The sequence below is a fragment of the Callorhinus ursinus genome, unplaced genomic scaffold (assembly GCF_003265705.2).
Source record: "Callorhinus ursinus isolate GAN/ISIS: 27379988/994484 unplaced genomic scaffold, GSC_fseal_2.0 scaffold29, whole genome shotgun sequence".
Lineage (NCBI taxonomy): Eukaryota > Metazoa > Chordata > Mammalia > Carnivora > Otariidae > Callorhinus > Callorhinus ursinus.
In genome coordinates this window covers 6663504-6680926 of record NW_027397091.1, presented here as the reverse complement: position 1 = coordinate 6680926, position 17423 = coordinate 6663504, and the positions used below count along the sequence as shown (strand labels likewise).

The window sequence follows — 17423 nt, the reverse complement described above, 5'->3', positions numbered from 1 at the left end:
GGGTTTACCTTCAGTCCAGTCATTTGTAATGGCTCCCTTTGAATGTTGTGGACAGGGTTTGTTCCCTGTGTTGTTAGTAGGCTAGTCTGGGGCCTTGAGTTAAGTCAGACCAGACATTTGCCAGAGCTGAGGAAGCACCAAAATGCAGGGCATTTTCCTTGTGTTCTCCCCAGAGAAACTTTTGTTGGTGGGTAGGGCTGGAAGGTAGACCAGATGTCTGCCCCCAGCCACTGCTGGGGCTGTAGTCAGACTGGTATGTGTGGTTTCTTCTCTCCCTGGGGCAGGAGTCACTTTGTGGTGATGCTTGCCCCTGTTGGTGCTGCTTGCACATAGCCACACTTGTGGCACTGCTTTGGTTGGACACCTGCCACAGGTGTGTTGGAAGGGGCAGGGTGTGCAATGCTAGCAAGGTCCACACTGTTTGGCTGCAGGAGGGGACCTGCAACCCTGGGAAAATTGCCAAGGCCAGGATGGAGGGGGTGGGTCCCCAGAAGAGCTCATGGGAGTCATTAGCAAGCTAGGTGAGTGTGTTCCTGCTGCTCTCATCCCCCAGGTATCTGTGTACCTAGGCTGGAGGCAGGGGAGGGAAATGGCACCCACCAGCTCTTTTGTTCTTTGAGAAGTCTTTCATAGATCCCTGCCCCTCCAGCACATGCTCTGAGATTAGTAAATTAGTTAGATTAGTTTTCTCTCTTCCTCTGGCTCTCCTAGACCTGAGCCCACTGATTTTTTTTTAACATTTCTGGTGTTAAGCCCCACAGATTTTAAGAACTGTCAAAGTTCCCTCTTGTTTTCAAAGCCAAGTGTTATGAGGATTCACCTTCCCAGTGTGGGCCCCCTGTGCCTGAGGTGCCCGGCATGAGAGTTTGCTCCTCTCTCCTCTTTGTGTCTGCAGTGTCTTCCCCTCTTACGGACAGTCCCCTGGGTCCAGTTAGCTCCTCACTGTGTATCTTCCCTTCCTACCCTTTAATGTGGCTTCTTCTCTACATTTAGCTGTGCATAGTCTGTTCTGCCAGTCTTTACGTCATTTTCTGGGCTACTTATACTGATGTGGGTGTTTTCTAGGTGTAACTGTGGGATGAGGTGAGCCTAGGATCCTCCTCCTCCACTGTCTTCCCCCAAATTCTGATAAATATTTGATCAATGAATAAAGTTAGCCCAATGCCAAAGTTGTGGCCAAAATAACTATTCATGTGGTAGTCAAGGTTCGTAGATGAATTTATAATATATTGTTACAGCCTGTAGAGTTTAATACGCTGTATTCACACCACATTGAACACATATACCAAGTTTTTTCTAAGGAAAATCAAAAGATAAAGTGTAAAATGTGTGTGAATTTGGGGAAAATTAAATACATACATTGCTTGAAAGGGATAAATGGTAATTATTTTGATGGACTAGTATATTTCTTCATTCCAATTTTATGAAATCAAAGTTCAAAAACAACTAAAGATCTTTTAACCTATGTTTTGTTTTCGATACATTCCGATTCACCTAAAGTTTTGGTCATGGTGTGAGTAATTAAGTATACATTATTAAATTGGCCTCCTTAGGAAAATTTTTCTAAATTTTATCTTGGTGGAGACTTGAAAGGGTCTCAACAGTTTCCCGGATGAAGTAGCTCTGGGACTGTTCCTCACTCCATATTTCCAAGAAAGTAGCTCGAGGAGAGGAGAAGAAAAGGAACCATATCACTTACAGAGATGAGCACAGCCACCTTTTTTTTTTTTTTTGATGTGAAAAAAAATGCTATTTTTAACCATCTCCCTGCTCCCTCCCCTAATATTTTTTCATTATTCTAGCCTATGGAGCAGAACGCTTTTCATGAAATATTATTAAAGAAATAGCTCATAAAAATTCATCCCAGAGGCACTACCCAGGATTTATTATGACATTAAAGATGCAATTATTAAAGTTTGTGTTTGGGATTCTGTTAAATGCTAAGCATAAAGAACAAGTTGTAGAAAAGTGTGGTCTTCTCTCAGATATACAGAAATGATGGGAAAGGAGAGGCTAACATGAGATGCTCCCTCTTCACTTTCCATAATCTCACTTAGTGTTGATGTGTCTTTTGAGCGCCTGTTGGCCTTTGTGATAGTCATACTGTTTTGAAAGGAAGCCAACAGTAGGACTTGAGGAAAATTGTTTTCTTGAAATTGAGAAGACAACTCACAAGAAAGCTTATTTTAGCCCTTCATTCTGGTTTTCAAAGACATTGGCTGCCTAAGAGACCACACAAAGATAGTTACAAATCCTTCATTCTGTCTCACAGAACATAATTTAAATAGTCATTTTTTGGTTATTGACTTCCTGTTTTTCACAATGGAAATAAACAAAGCCTGAAAAGAAATTAGTCTGGGAATGCTATCTGTTTAAATAGCTTTTAAAGCATAAATGGATAAATTCAGAAGCTTTTAAAGTCTGAATGGATAAATTCAGAAAATTATTTCTTTCTTGGGGGAATGAGAGGTTTTGGAAGTGGCTTTTTGGTGGTGGCTTCTTAAGGATTGAGAGGGCATCATTATGTGATGTGGCTAGGAAAGATGTGTGCCACGTATGTACGAACAGAGAACAGGGCTAAATGCAGATTGACTAGGTGAATAGTTAGGTTGGGGCCAGAAGCTGCTGACATCAGTAATTTCAACATTATTCTTTAGGTAGTGGATAGGAATTCAACATTTTTGAGCAGAGAGCTGTCATTGGGGGAGATTAGTCCATGTGTAGAGGGATTTGAAGGCCAAAGAAATTCAATAGGAAGTTACTAAAGTTAAGGAATAAGAGAAATTTTAAAGGAGGAGAGAGAAGCTTCCAAGACAGGGTAGAATTCATAGGTTTTATCAACAGATTGGATGTGAGAACAAATTAGATGGAGCAGAACAAGATGGACCCATGAATTAGTACCTGTTATGGGTTGTTAAAATAGGGAGGGTAGGTAGAGGAAGGGTCATTGCTTTTTATTAATTACACACAATGAGCATGTGGGCCATTTTTTTTTTTTAACTCTGAAAAGCTAAGGGGAAGAGCCAGTGCTTCAAAGAAGAAAGGTAAAGGCTAAAGTCATGGATTTAGGATTATATACAGATAAGTAGAAATTGAAGGTATATGATCCCATAAGACAACTAAGGGAAAATACATATAAACAAGATCTTCTGAATAGACGGTGAAATATTTCTTTCCTTTTTGTTGGGGGTGGTGCTGGTAATATTTTAATATTGAAGCAATGATGGGTTGGTTTCATATGCATTTTCATTTCTGAAGTTATACTATGTTTTTAGATTATTAAATTTTACATTACAAACTTTATAATTAGGGAAAGAGAATGGGAGTAGATCTCTGTCTATTTACATAGAAATATTTCCCAGATACAGTGTAAAGTCCAAAAGTAAATTATAAAACAATATCTACAGTATGAACCCATTTGTATAAACATCTCAAAAAACATAATACTATATATTTGTGTACGTAATTTTCATTTGTGTGGTCAAAAACAAATATATTTCACTTCACCTATAGAGTAATTGCAGGAATCCTTAACCATAACTATGTCAGAGAATTCTTATTGGGCCTGTTTCTTCTTAGTTCTAGTTTTAGGCTGACAGAATTAAATGGAGATGTTTTGTCAGAGTCAAATCTACTCCAATAGAAATGACTTGGCTAAAGAATTTTGCCTCCTTAAATTTAATTACTTTGTTTCATAAAGCATTAATTATATCTATATATTACATACTATACAACAGTAATATATATATACCACAGATATATTTATACCATACATATTATATAGTACATACATATACCATATAATACATATATATTTTATAGTACATTATACTACATATACTAAATAGTACATATATAGACCATATTCATACACACCATGTGTATACATGCACACACACCATACATACACATACACACACACACACACACACACACACATAACATATATTTGTTTTATTTAATTCCAGTATAATGTACAGTGTTACATTGTTATATTAGTTTAAGGTGTATAATATAGTGAATCACAAATTCTGCACATTACTCAGCGCTCATCACGATAAGTGAACTCTTCATCCCCTTCCACTATTTCACCCATCCCCCCACCCACCTCCCCTCTGGTAACCATCAGTTTGTTCTCCAGTTAAGAGTCTGTTTTTTGGTTTGTCTCTTTTTTTTGTTCATTTGTTTCTTAAATTTCACATATGAGTGAAATCGTATGGTATTCGTCTTCCTCTGACTGACTTACCTCATTTAGCATTAAACCCTCTAGATCCATCCATGTTGTTGCAAATGACAAGATTTCGTTCCTTTTTATGGCTGAGTAATGTTCCATCATATGTATATGTATATGTGTGTGTGTATATAGATAGATATATCACATCTTCTTTATCCATTCACCTATTGAGAACACTTGGGCTGCTTCCATAATTTGGCTGTTGTAAATAATGCTGCAATAAACACAGGGGTGCATATATCTTTTTGAATTCATGTTCTCATATTCTTTGTGTAAATACCCACGAGAGGAATTCCTGGACTATATGGTAATTCTATTTTTAACTTTTGAGGAAACTGCCTACTGTTTTTCTGCACCAGTTTGCTTTCCTACCAACAGTGCACAAGGGTTCCTTTTCCTCCACACCCTTGCCAACACTTGTTTCTTGTGTTTTTGGTTTTAGCCATTCTGACAGCTGTGAGGTGACATCTCATTGTGATTTTGATTTGTAATTCCCTATTTATGAGGGCTGTTGAGCATCTTGTCATTTGTCTGTTGGCCATCTATATGTCTTTGGAGAAATGTCTGTTTATGTCTTCTGCCCACATTTTAAATGGATTATTTGTTTTTTCGTGTGTGTGTTGAGTTGTATAGGTTCTTTATATATTTTGGATACTAGCCCTTTATTGCATATGTCATTTGCAAATATATTTTCCCACTTTAGTTTTGTTGATTGTTTCCTTTGCTGTGCAGGAGCTTTTTATTTTGATGTAGTCACAATAGCTTAATTTTGATTTGTTTCCCAAACATGTCAGGAGACCTATCTAGAAAAATTTTGCTGTGGCCAAAGTCAGAGAGATTACTGCCTGTGTTCTCTTCTAGGATTTTTATGGTTACAGGTCTCACATTTAGGTCTTTAATCCATTTTGAGTTCATTTTGTGTACATATAAGAAAGTAGTCCAGTTTCACTCTTTTTCATGTAGTTGACCAGTTTTCCCAACATAATTTGTTGAAGAGACCCCTTTTCTCATTGCATATTCTTGCCTCATTTGTCAAAGATTGACTGTATGGTCATGGGTTTACTTCTGGGGTCTCTTTTAGCTGTTCTGTTGGTCTCTGTGACTCTTTTTGTGCCAGCCCCATACTACTACAACTTTGTAGTGTAACTTGAAATCTGGAATTGCGATACCTCCAGTTTTTTTCTTTTTCCAGATTGTTTTAGCTATTCAGGGTCTTTTGTGGTTCCATACAAATGTTATAATTATTTGTTCTGGTTCTGTGCAGGATGCTGTTAGTATTTTGATAGGGATTGCATTAAATCTGTAGATTGCTTTGGGTAGTGTGGACATTTTAACAATATCTGTTCTTCCAATCCATGAGCATGGAATATCTTCCCATTTGTGTTGTGTGCAATTTCTTCCATCAGTGTTTTATGATTTTCAGAGTACAAGTTTTTCGTCTCCTTGGTTGAGGTATTTTATTATTTTTGATGCAATTTTAAATGGGATTGTTTTCTTAATTTCTTTCTGCTGCTTCATTATTGGGGTGTGCGCATTGGTTTTGTATTCCACAACCTTACTAAATTTATTTATCATTTCTAGTAGTTTTTTGGTGGAGTCTTTGGGGTTTTCTGCATATGGTATCATGTTATCTGCAAATAGTGACAGTTTTACTTATTCCTTGCTAATTTGGCTGATTTTCATTTTTCTTTCTTATCTGACTGCTGTGGCTAGGACTTCCAGGACTATGTTGAGTGAAAATGGTGAGAATGGACCTCTTATCTTATTCCTGATTTTAGGGGGAAAGCTCCCAGGTTTTCACCATTGAGAATTATGCTAGCTGTGGGTTTTTTCATATATGGCTTTTACTGGGTTGAGATATTTCCCTCCAAACCTACTTTGTTGATGGTTTTTATCATGAGTGGATGATATACTTCGTTAAATGCTTTTGGTGCATCTATTGAAATGATAATATGCCTTTTACCTTTTCTCTTATTGCTGTGATGTATCATGTTGATTGATTTGTGAATATTGAATGACCCTGGCATCACAGGAATAAATTTCACTTGATGGTGATGAATGATTTTTTTTAATGTATTGTTGGATTTGGTTTGCTAATATTTTGTTGAGGATTTTTGCATCTACGTTCATCAGAGATGTTGGCCTGTATTTCTTATTTCTCTCTCTTTTGGTGGTGTCTTTATCTGGTTTTGGTATCAGGGTAATGCTGGCCTCATAGAATGAACTTGGAAGCTTCCTCTCCTCCCCCTCCTCCCCTCCTCCCCCTCCTCTTCTTCCTCCTTTTCTTGTATGTAATGTTTTCTTTTCTCTTGTTGCTTTTGAAATTCTCTTTATCCCTAATTTTGGCCATTTTAATTACTCTGTGTCTTGGTGTGGACCTGCTTGAGTTGATTTTGTTGGGGACTTTCTGTGCCTCCTGGGTCTGGATTTTTGTTTCCTTCCCCAGATTAGTGAAGTTTTCAGATGTTATTTCTTCAAATAAATTTTCTGCCCCCTTTTCTCTCTCTTCTTGTGGAATTCTTATAATACGAATGTTATTACACTTGATGCTGTCACTGAGTACAGTATTTTTTCTCTTTCTCCTGTACAACTTAATTGCATTCCATTACTCTGTCCTCAAGTCGGTAATCTGTTCTCTATCCTCTAATCTATTATCCATTCCCTCTAGGGAATTTTTAATTTCAGTTATTAAGTTCATCTCAGATTGATTCTTCTTTTATGTTTCCTTTCTCTTTGTTGGGAGTCTCACTGAGGTCCTCCACTGTTTTTTTCAAATCCCATGAGTATCTTTATGACCACTGCTTTACATTCTCTACAGACCATATTACTTATCTCTGTTTTGTTTAGTTCTTTTGGTGTGACTTTACTCTGTGTCCTCAATTTGTCCAGCTGTCTCTTTCTCTGTGTTAGGAAAGTCAATTATGTCTCTTGCTTTTGAGAGTAGTGGCCTGATGAAGAAGAGGTTCCATGGTGCCCTGCAGTGCAATGTCCTGTTTACCAGAACCTAGCATTTTGGGTGTGTCTCTTATGGGTGTTGTGTGTACCCTACTGTTGGGGCTGAGCCACCTTTGCCTTCAGTCTGATCATTTGCAGTGGCTCTTATTGCCTGTTTTGGGCAGGGTTTATTCCCTGTGTTGTTAGTGGGCCCATCTGGGGCTGCCCTGGACTTGAATTGAGTCTGACCAGGCATTTGCCAGAGCTATGGTAGATCTGAACTGCTGGGCACTTTCTTTGTGTTGTCCCTTGAGAAGCTTTTATTGGCAGGTGGGGTCTCCAGTCAGACCAGATGCCTGCCCCCAGTCCCTTGCTGGTACGTGTGGTTATCTTCCCCTCTCCCTGGCGCAAGAGTTACTTCGGAGTGGTGCTGGCCCCTGTTGGGTGTGCTTGCACACTGCTATACCTGTGGCACCACTTTGGATGGGCTCTGGCCAAGGGTGTATGGGAGGGGTTGGGTCTGCAAGACAATGTGGGGTGGGGTGCATGATAGCAAGTTATTTTGGGGGTCTCCTGTGGGCGGAGATCTGGGACAAAAACCTGGCTAGAGGGGGCATGTCTGTAGGAGATGATGAGGGTGAGTCTCACTGTTAGCAAGCTAGATAGAGTGTTGGTACTGCGCTGATTCCTGCAGGTGGCCTTGTGTTTATGCAGGGGGTGGGGGAAAGTGGGGGGAGGGAAATGGTGCCTGCCAGCTCCTTTTATCCTATATAAGTCTCCTATAGATTCCTACTCCTTCAGCACATGCTCTAAGATGAGTAAGCAAATCTCTTATACCCTAGGTGTTTTTCAAATTGCTGCTTCTATGCTGTATCTCAGCCAGGCTATTTGCTGTGCTGTCTCTTTAATGGTGGGAATTCAGTTTCCTCTCACCCTCCAGGGTTTCCCAAAGCAGAGCCCTCTGATTTTTAAAGTTCCAGGTGTTAAGCCCCACTGATTATAAGAACTCATGACATTAGGGGTGTTATGCACAAACAATGAATCATGGATCACCACATCAAAAACTAATGATTTATTGTATGGTGACTAATATAACATAATAAAATTAAAAAGAAAAAAAAAAACTAATGAGGTAGGGGTGCCTAGGTGGCTCAGTTGGTTAAGCGACTGCCTTCGGCTCAGGTCATGATCCTGGAGTCCCTGGATCGAGTCCCGCATCGGGCTCCCTGCTCGGCAGGGAGTCTGCTTCTCCCTCTGACCCTCCCCCCATCTCACGTGCTTTCTCTCTCCTCCTCTCTCAAATAAATAAAATCTTTAAAAAAAAAAAACTAATGATGTAATGTATGGTGATTAACATAACAATAAAAAATTATATAAAAAAAAACCTCATGACATTAGGCCCCTCTGGTTTTAAAAGTTAAATGTTATGGGGATTTGTCTTCTCTGAGGGCTCCCATGCCTGGGTAATAGGGTCTGCCTCTCTACACCTGTGGTATCCCTCCCTCTCACGGACTGTCCCATGGGGGTCTTTTTAGCTCCCAACTGCACCTCTGCTCTTCCAACCCTCTTTGATGGGGACTTTTCTCTGCGTTTAACTGTGAATAGTCTCTTCTGCCAATCTTTGGGTCATTTTCTGGGTTATTTACACTAATGTGGGTGTTATCTAGTTGTATCCATGGGATGAGGTAAGCTTAAGATCTTTCTACTCTACCGTCTTCCCTGGAAGTCCAATTTCTTTTCTTTTTAATTGCTTTTGAAGGAAGCTCACTACTAAATTACAGTCCCAATTGCAGAAGTTTTCTTTGCTTTAGGTTTTCTGATATAATATTTCTCTTGTATCCTGTCTTTAATACTTGCCTTCCTCCCCCAACTCCCATCAACCCTCAAGTCTTGGGATTTGATTAGCTTGTACAATATTTTTGAAATACTATTTCATGGATTCCAAGAAACATTTTTCACATTTTAACATCTCTGGAATTGAGGTGTCTTACAATCACAGGGTGATGTGTCCTCGTTTAATTGGCAGCCTGTTTTCTTTGTGGTATATAAAATGATGGTGACGTTATAATCAATGGTGTCTTAGATCTGATGAACTATGATACTTCCCAATGGGTTCCCCAATTTTGGCAACCTTTTTCCCCCCATGAAGCTTTTTATCCTCCCAAAAGGGAAGAATAATCTGCTTAGGAAGAAGGAATACAGTCTTGTATGGGCATTCCAGTCAGGCAGGAATAGGCGGTTCCATAACCTTTCTGGGCTGAGGAGAAAGAGAAAGAATTGAGGCTCAAGCGTCCTGACTCCCAGGTTGAACAGAAAGTGCTGCTGGGTGGGAGAAGCAAGATGTAGTATGAACCCAGATAGGCCTGGGGCCTCATATAAAACAGGCTTGCTTTTTGCTTCTTGGGGCATTGCTCTAATAAACTGCAAGCCTCCTGGAGAAACCTCATGACGTTGGAACATGGAGCTAGTAGCTGACAAATGGGCAAAGGAGGTACTTGAATGAATGGACTGGAGTTAGCACTTCTAGTTCTCCCACAGCCCACAAAGATCCAGAAGTTCCTGCATCTTCCAGAAGAATGCTAAAATAAACTGAGTCCAGGGTGAACACTTGCCTGAGCAAAGACCTTGAGCCACTGGGATGGAAGGACCCAATTTGCAGGGCTGTAGCACAGGGCAGTTAGGACTGTCCAGCAGTGGGGAGACCAGATACTCCTCCCCACTGCTGTCTGGAGAAAGAAGCAAGGAGACCTGAATGGGGCTGGGACTCTAAGGGGGGATTTGACTTTTCAGTAACTGAAAATGCCTCGGAAATAACATATTTTTAAGCTGGAAAAGACTGAATTATTTTAATTGGCAAGCTTTTGTTTCCTTCATAAGAATGCAGAATTTGAGTGCAATCTGAACTTAAAATTGAAAGTAAAACATCTTGTTGAACATCTGAGCTGTGTGTACATTTAATCCCACTACAGTGGAATCTTTTGGGGAGGAGGTAGGATATCTTAAATACTGGAAGTAGTCTGGGTTAAAGAAAAAACTGGCTCTGGATATAGTACTGGAATATTTATGGTGGTGTAAAAGGATGAAGAGGCAGAGAAGAGATCAGAACAATGGGAAAACTGGGAGTACCTCTCAGAAGCAAAGGAAGAAGGAGGCAATTGATGAATTCAGTGTAGTGCCACAGAATGTTGAGCTGAGCTCTTGTTAGAAGTCCTTTGATTTGATGAGCCATTCGAAATTCTTGAGAATGGGCCATCCCAATGTGGTACTATTTAAGAAAAAATTTTTTTAAAGATTTTATTTTGAGAGAGAGTGAGCGAGTTGAGTTGGGGGAAGGGCCGAGGGAGAGAGAGAATCTCAAGCAGAACCAACACTGAGAGTGGAGCCCAAAGTAGGGCTCAATCTTCTGACCCTGAGATCATGACCTGAGCAAAAACCAAGAGTGAGATGCCTAACGATTGAGCCACGTAGGCACCCCAGTATGGTGCTATTTTAATAGCCATAGTTTTCCATGGGATGTTAGTGCTGAAAGATACATAGTCTAACCCCATTGTCTTGCAGATAAGCAAACAGGGAACTAGAGAAATTTCACAGAAACCAGTTCAAATGATAAATATGAGGAAAAAACCCAAATATACTACCTTTGGGAGTCAACCAGAATCAGCCTGTTTTGTGTCATTTGGGGGGAAAATGTATTGGGGCATGAAGAAGCCTCCTCTGGAAATAATGAAGAGATCATTTGTGAAGAAGGCAAAAAGTCTGCTGGAACGCATACATGAGGACAGGTGTTAAATGTGTTTTAATTTTTTATTAGAGAAGTTGGAAGTTTAATTTCAATATTGACGGTAACATAATTTTCTCTGCTTTGTTCAGAGGAACACACAGAATCAATTTGTACAAGCATATACAATTCAGTTGGTGTTTTGTGTCCTAAAATCAGTCATCTGATTAGCTCTAGACTACCGTTTCCATGCGCTCTTCCCGGCTTTGGTGGCATGGCTCGGTTCCCCGCAGAATACTTTTTCATGCACTGTCTGCAACACAACTACAGCGGGCTTAAAGACCATGCAGATAAACACTGTAGCAAATCGTTTTGATATTGAACAGACGTAAAAAGGTTATTTCCTGATATGAAATTCTGAAAATCTGCATAAATATTTTTGTGTAAAATTAAATTAGTTATGTATTTTTTTGAAACTAGAACTTGAAGTATCAAGAATGCCCACATAATTCATATACACATATATATAGACTTTTTCATTATGCTTAAAGTCTTGATAGTCAAATTATATTCTGTGCCATACATTTATTTAGCCAGTGTTTATTTGGCATTAGATTAACTGTGTGTGTACGGATTAGTCCTAATGGGTGCTTGTGTATCATGCAAACATAGTTCTAGTATTCCTGTTGACTAACCTTGTCATGTGGCAATACTTAGATGATTTTGCTCTATAACAGTGTGAATTAGGAGTATAAATACTTTATACATGTCACATTTACAAACGTTTGCCAATAACCACTTCACAATCTTTATGGTGTAATAGTGTATTAGAATGTCTGGAATCGGCAGAAGCAATTCCTATAAAGCAATATCAGATGTAAACTGTCTCACGTGTGCCTAACAAAGTTCTCCCTCGAGCACTGATGAGTTTTGGCACAGGTACACTGTTCTAATTTTTTTTTTTACTCTAATAATTTCCACAACTTTTACAGGAAATTAGCTTCTTATGGCATGGCAGAGACATGGCACTTACTGATGAGGTAACTTAGATGTACAAAAATCCTGCAAAATTATTTGTCTAGCAGATTGCCACTTCTGCTGAATTTGTGGACAGAGTTTTTTTTTTTTTCCCTAGTGCATGCACTTGCTATTGAATCACTAATGCACTATTTTTGCTGCAGCTCAAACATGTCCTAAATGCATCACAGAGAGGAGTTGTTTACACCAAGCTCATTCACTTGTGATGGTATTTTATAGCAAACATGTTTAAGTTGTAATATCAAGGGTTAAACTCTGCCTCACTGGGACAGTAATTTTGGTGGATTCGGAGCTACTTTTGGTTGGCCAAAGAAACCCAATACTCAAAATGCTACATAGACATATATAAGTTGCTGTGGGTTCAGGTGTAACATCTTGTCTGTACATAAAGGAAACCCAAAAGGCAACAGCCGTCTTGCATGACATCTGGGTTGGGAAGGTTGGGGGTGATCTTTTGATGCTGGGAGGTGTTGCTGCCTCAGTTTGCATTTTGCAGATTCACACTACTGTTGCTGGTCTGCGGTCCATCTCGGCTTCCAACTTCCCCATCTGCTGCATCTCCTTCGCCTGCAACATGAGAAATGAAGCCTTACAATGTTGAAATCCTCTCCTAAAGGCATGTAGCCACCGCAGACTCTCTTCTTCCATAAATCTGATGCTATCACTCTATCCTTGCTCTACAAAGTGAGGTCCAGGGACTATCTGCATCAGCACTGCCTGGGACCTTGTGAGAAATGCACAATCTTGGACTCTACCCCAGACCTATGGGATCAGAATGTGCATTTTCGCAAGATCCCAAAGACATTTTTTATGCACATTAAAGACTGTGGAGGACTAGTTCTACAGCGTGCCAGGAAAACCATCTGAAAAGAGGCTAAGGCAGTCGCTCAATATTTAGACTACATCACGTCAAACCATTTGGTTTCTACAGATGGACATTTTGCCTTGACTATAATTGGAACTTTTAGCCAAAGTGTTGCTTAGGTACAATACTTTCCCCCTAATAGCCTGAAATTTAATTAATTCCCTAAGAATCTGACTGATGGAGAAGTTTAGGTGGGAGCGGATCACGTTGGTTTGGCTGGAGTACCTTGCAAATAGAACATTACAGGAATATGTAGGGTTCCTAGAATCCTATTGTCCAAAAATTCTCCCTACCGGCCCTCGCTTATTTGGGGTAGTTTTTTATAGGCTTCATGAAATTGAGTTCACCATGGCTTAAGACTGTCACTAAGACAACCAGGTGGTTTGGGAGGTAGAAAGGAATCGAGGGCGAGGAAGATTCTGGTGACACATCAACTCGCTTATTTCAACATTTACTTTCCAACTGGTTTCTGGATGCTTGGGCCCAACCCAATGCATGTATCTTTTGAAGGAAAAATAAAGCATCCCTTTCCTCTTTTTGTGACCTACCACTTTGAAATAAAGGCCATTTAAGAATGGAAATGTGGGCATATAAAGATAATACTGAGAGGAGGACTCTGAAGTGCTCTTATATTCTTCATGTCTGTTTAGGTATTCCAACTCGATGGAAGGTCAGTAGGGGGGTTGGGTCAAATCCGAAGATCATCCTACGAGCATCTAGATGTCCCCAAAACTAGTTTGACCCATGGACATACAGTAATTCTCTTATTTTTATATTGTGGCTTTAAATTCCCTTTTGGTGAAGATGGGTGTAATAATAACTACGAATTTTATCTTTCTGCTCAAATATGGGATGGATGGTTCCCTCTACCTAGTTTTCGATGCCTGAAATATACTAATACTCTGAGAGAGAAATGAGAAATGGAGAAAAATATACAAACATGAAACTATGACACAAACGGTATTCATAAGAGATGACAGTGAAACAGTATCAGCGCCAGAAATTAAATACTTTTATGTTCCATAAATAGCAATAAAAGACACCCTATGCTTCTCCCCACTTAGCATTTAAAGACCATATTGAACATATGCCATTACAGGGCTGCTATTAGAGCGAGGTTCTCAGATGAGCAGGGTGACCATTCATTCCCATTTGCCAGGGACAGTTCCAGTTTATGCCCGTAGTCCTGGCGAGTATGAACCTTTCACTCTCAAAACGATCCTGGTTCAGATAATAAATTATATGGTCACCTTACTTATGAGAGTTGATAAGGGTCCTTGGCAGACCAGATCTAGCAGAAAGCATGACAGGAGTCACTGTATAATGACACTGCATAATGTTTCTGCACGCAGACCATAACTCTGTCATTAAAAAGCACCAATGAACTTTTAGTAGGGTGCTTTAACAATTAATTGCAGTCCTATTAATGCTTGTCAAAAAGCTGACTTTGTGACCCAGTCTTAGCTGTGCTCGGTCCAAATGACAGTCATATATCACTGTTCTTGATGCCTGGGTATATCTTCATTAGCATGACTTGAGTTTTCTAGGTCTGCTATAGGAACCGTTGGCTAAGACTCATAATAATTCAGAAATAATTCTCTAAAGATTTTGGGCATTTCTGTTTGAATATTACCTCAGAAATCCAAGCATGAAATAATCAAGCTTTCAAATCCAAACCCTTGAGATACTAATTAGTTATGACCAGATGTGAATCATAAATGGAGAGTGCACCAAGCATACTAACAGAGCTGAGAAGGAAAGCAATGTCTTGCTTATCAGAGTTTCGGGCCTACCTTGTGTTTGGGACACTGCATGGCAGGATTTCAATAGCTGTTTGTACAAAAATAGTAATGTCAAAATTGAGTCATACATATAAAACAAAGAAAATAAATGAATACTGAATAAATGAGTACTTGAAAAATGAATGCAAAACCATATAGAGAAAAGCAAAGAGCTAAGAATAAAACATGTATACGCCCATCAGTGACAAACTTCCCCCACCAGGTTGATCTCAACAGAAAAAAACCAAAACAAAACAAAAGAAACAAAGCAAGCAACCAATGCCTAGGAGCCCAGACTGTGTTCTCCTGCAGGGATGAGGAGGCAACCCTCCCTTTAGCAAGTACCCTCACTTCTCTTTATTAAATGATAGGATTGATGGACAAAAATCAACTTTTAAAGCTTGGGTATGATAGTAATGGAGCTGTTAATGTTGAAATGATACATGTCAGGACAGATGACATACTTGTGGCTGGGAGGTCTATGGGAAAATTTAGTAGAAAACCGATCCCCAACCTTTGGAGTTTTAAATGAAGCACTGAATGACCAAGTAGGCAAGGCCAGTAGGTGGCTTAAAAAAAGAGCACATGAGGTTAGGATCCAGAATCAGGGCCAAATTGTATTAAAACTTGAGTTGTTTCTGCTAGTTCCCCTCAACGCTGGTCTAGCTAATTAAGTAGATCCTTGGGGGGGTGGGGTGAGCTTCTGGGAGTAGGGTCACAAGGAAGCAGTAGGAAGCCTTAAAGAGATATTATGGATGAATGTTAAAATTATCTTGGCTTAGAAACAGAATAGTCTTTGGGTTTAACGAGGGTTTGGGAAACTGTTACACAAATTTAGGACTGTCCGGAAATAGGAAACTTTTCTGCCAGTGAAATGCTTAATTTGTTACGAAGGGAGCTCTCCTTCCTGATTCCAGACCTTGCCTATGATGACGGAAGAAATAAGAGTCACTCTATCTTTTGCACCTATGCCTGCTTCAGTGTCGTGACACACATAACTCACAGCTCTCTGACCTCTAAGTTCCAAACAAAACAAAACCGTACTAGAAAGATCTGGGACTGAATTTGTTATCGAACAGCCCATGTTTTTGTAAAGCAGGGCTTAACACAGAAATTCAAGTCCAAATTCTACCTCTGCCAGAAGCATCAATATGATATTGTGAGTTTCTTTTCATTGAATCTCATTAAATCTTCATCAAATCTCAAGCCTCCTCATGATCTGTGCTTTCCTGAGCTTCTGTAACTTGAAGGATCAGCTGTGGGTGGTGGATGTTGCTTATGATGTATTGAAATGCATTACATGAATTTTTGGAACAAAAAGCCACTATCCTCCCAAATATGCTCAATCAGTCTAGTTATCACTAATCCAATATATTTTAATGGAAGAACTCTGGTGTGGTTTGAATTCTCCATGTGTTAGGATAAAAGCTCAAAGTGATTTTTTTATTATGCACTTGGGCTCCGAAATAAAAAAAAAAGAGTAGGTAAGTGTATTCTCTAGCTCTGATATTCACAACTATTGTAGTAATGAGTAATTTTTAGCACATTTACATTCTTTAGCCAAACTTGTTGCCAAGCAACACAGTAATTTCTAAGTCGTTTCTTAATTTAGTTAACTGAAACATAACTGTGCCTTACCTTCACTGTGCCTTCTTCTGAGAGGCATCCTTACCCCACCCAGCCCTGAATCACTGAAGTGGATCCTAATGTTTTAGAGACGGTGGCTTTACCTTTATTCCTACTCCCATTATGCCCATGGGAACACTTTCTGGGAAGTGCTTTAAGAGCAAAAACATAAGCTAGGTATCCTGTACCAGAACGTGATGTATCTATGAGATGGTCAAGCTAGGTATCCTGTACCAGAACGTGATGTATCTATGAGATGGTCAAATGAATTGGACCCACAGGACAATAAACATTTATTGTCCCCCTTGAGGATCTGTGGACTGTTCATGAATAGAAGCATTTAGCTGAAAAGGAAATGTGAAACGTAACTCAGAAGTATGCTGATGAATAAAACTTTGGTCTATTGAAAAGTAACAAATCTGAAACCGGAAGTTGGATTTGTTACCCAACTGCAATACAAAAAAGAAGATTTTATGGTTCTGTTTTACTTTCTCAAAGATACATTTTAGTGTAATTCCAACTGAAGTGTTTTTCAACAGAAGCCATTTACTCTGAGAAATATACCTTCGATAGGATTGCTTTATAGATAGAGGAAATAGGAAAGAACAATGTAGTACAAGTACCTATTTCATCAAACCCTCTTCATAGTTTCTAGATGGAAGTAGATTATCTAGATATAAAAACTTCTAAACCAGCTATACCTAAAAACTGAGATTTGAGACAGACTGAAATTTAACCTGCTCTGCAGGGTCATTTTGCCTTGTAAGTTAGGGGTATGGCCAGCAGTTGAAATAACTGGATGGCCAATGGACTGTGTAGCCCATTTGGGAAAGAGCCCACCTGTACTGTCCTTCAGGTAAACATACAGAGATATTGCTGTTGCTATGTAACAGCTGATGGCTAACTCAAGAGGTGGATTTTGGATAACTATTGGTGTTGACTTCTTAGTGTTTTGTCTTGCTGGGAAAAAACACCAAGAGCATGGTATCCACTCGTGTTCAGTGGTTTGTAGAGTTTTGCCAGCTCCTTTCTGGGGGTCCCGCTTGGAAGCCCTGAGATGGTTTTGTAACTTCACTTTTAGACTGAGGTTGAAAGAGATGGTTTCTCTCATTTGCTTTTAAACATAGCAAATGTTTAAAGTTGCTCGCCCCTAGGTTGCAAATTCTAAAGCTCTAAATGAAAATGGAGAAATAATTTGTAACCTTCGTTTTCTCTTCTCAGGGACAT

The 17423-nt window shown here is 39.5% G+C and overlaps 1 protein-coding gene across 14 annotated transcripts in view; it reads right to left on the bottom strand.

The window, feature by feature from the left end:
* Window positions 1–10958: 10958 nt before the first annotated feature.
* Window positions 10959–17423, bottom strand: part of PLCB4 (phospholipase C beta 4) — a 414054-nt gene continuing 407589 nt past the window's right edge. For 13 of the 14 annotated variants that reach the window (XM_073878371.1, XM_073878370.1, XM_073878376.1 and 10 more), the window contains 2 exons: window positions 14583–14619; window positions 10959–12491 (listed from right to left, as the gene is read on the bottom strand). In XM_073878371.1, the coding sequence (XP_073734472.1) occupies window positions 12403–12491; window positions 14583–14619 (126 nt within the window). In that variant the 3' untranslated portion in view covers window positions 10959–12402. The remainder of the gene's footprint in view (window positions 12492–14582; window positions 14620–17423) is intronic. The other variant, XM_073878374.1, reaches the window with a different exon arrangement.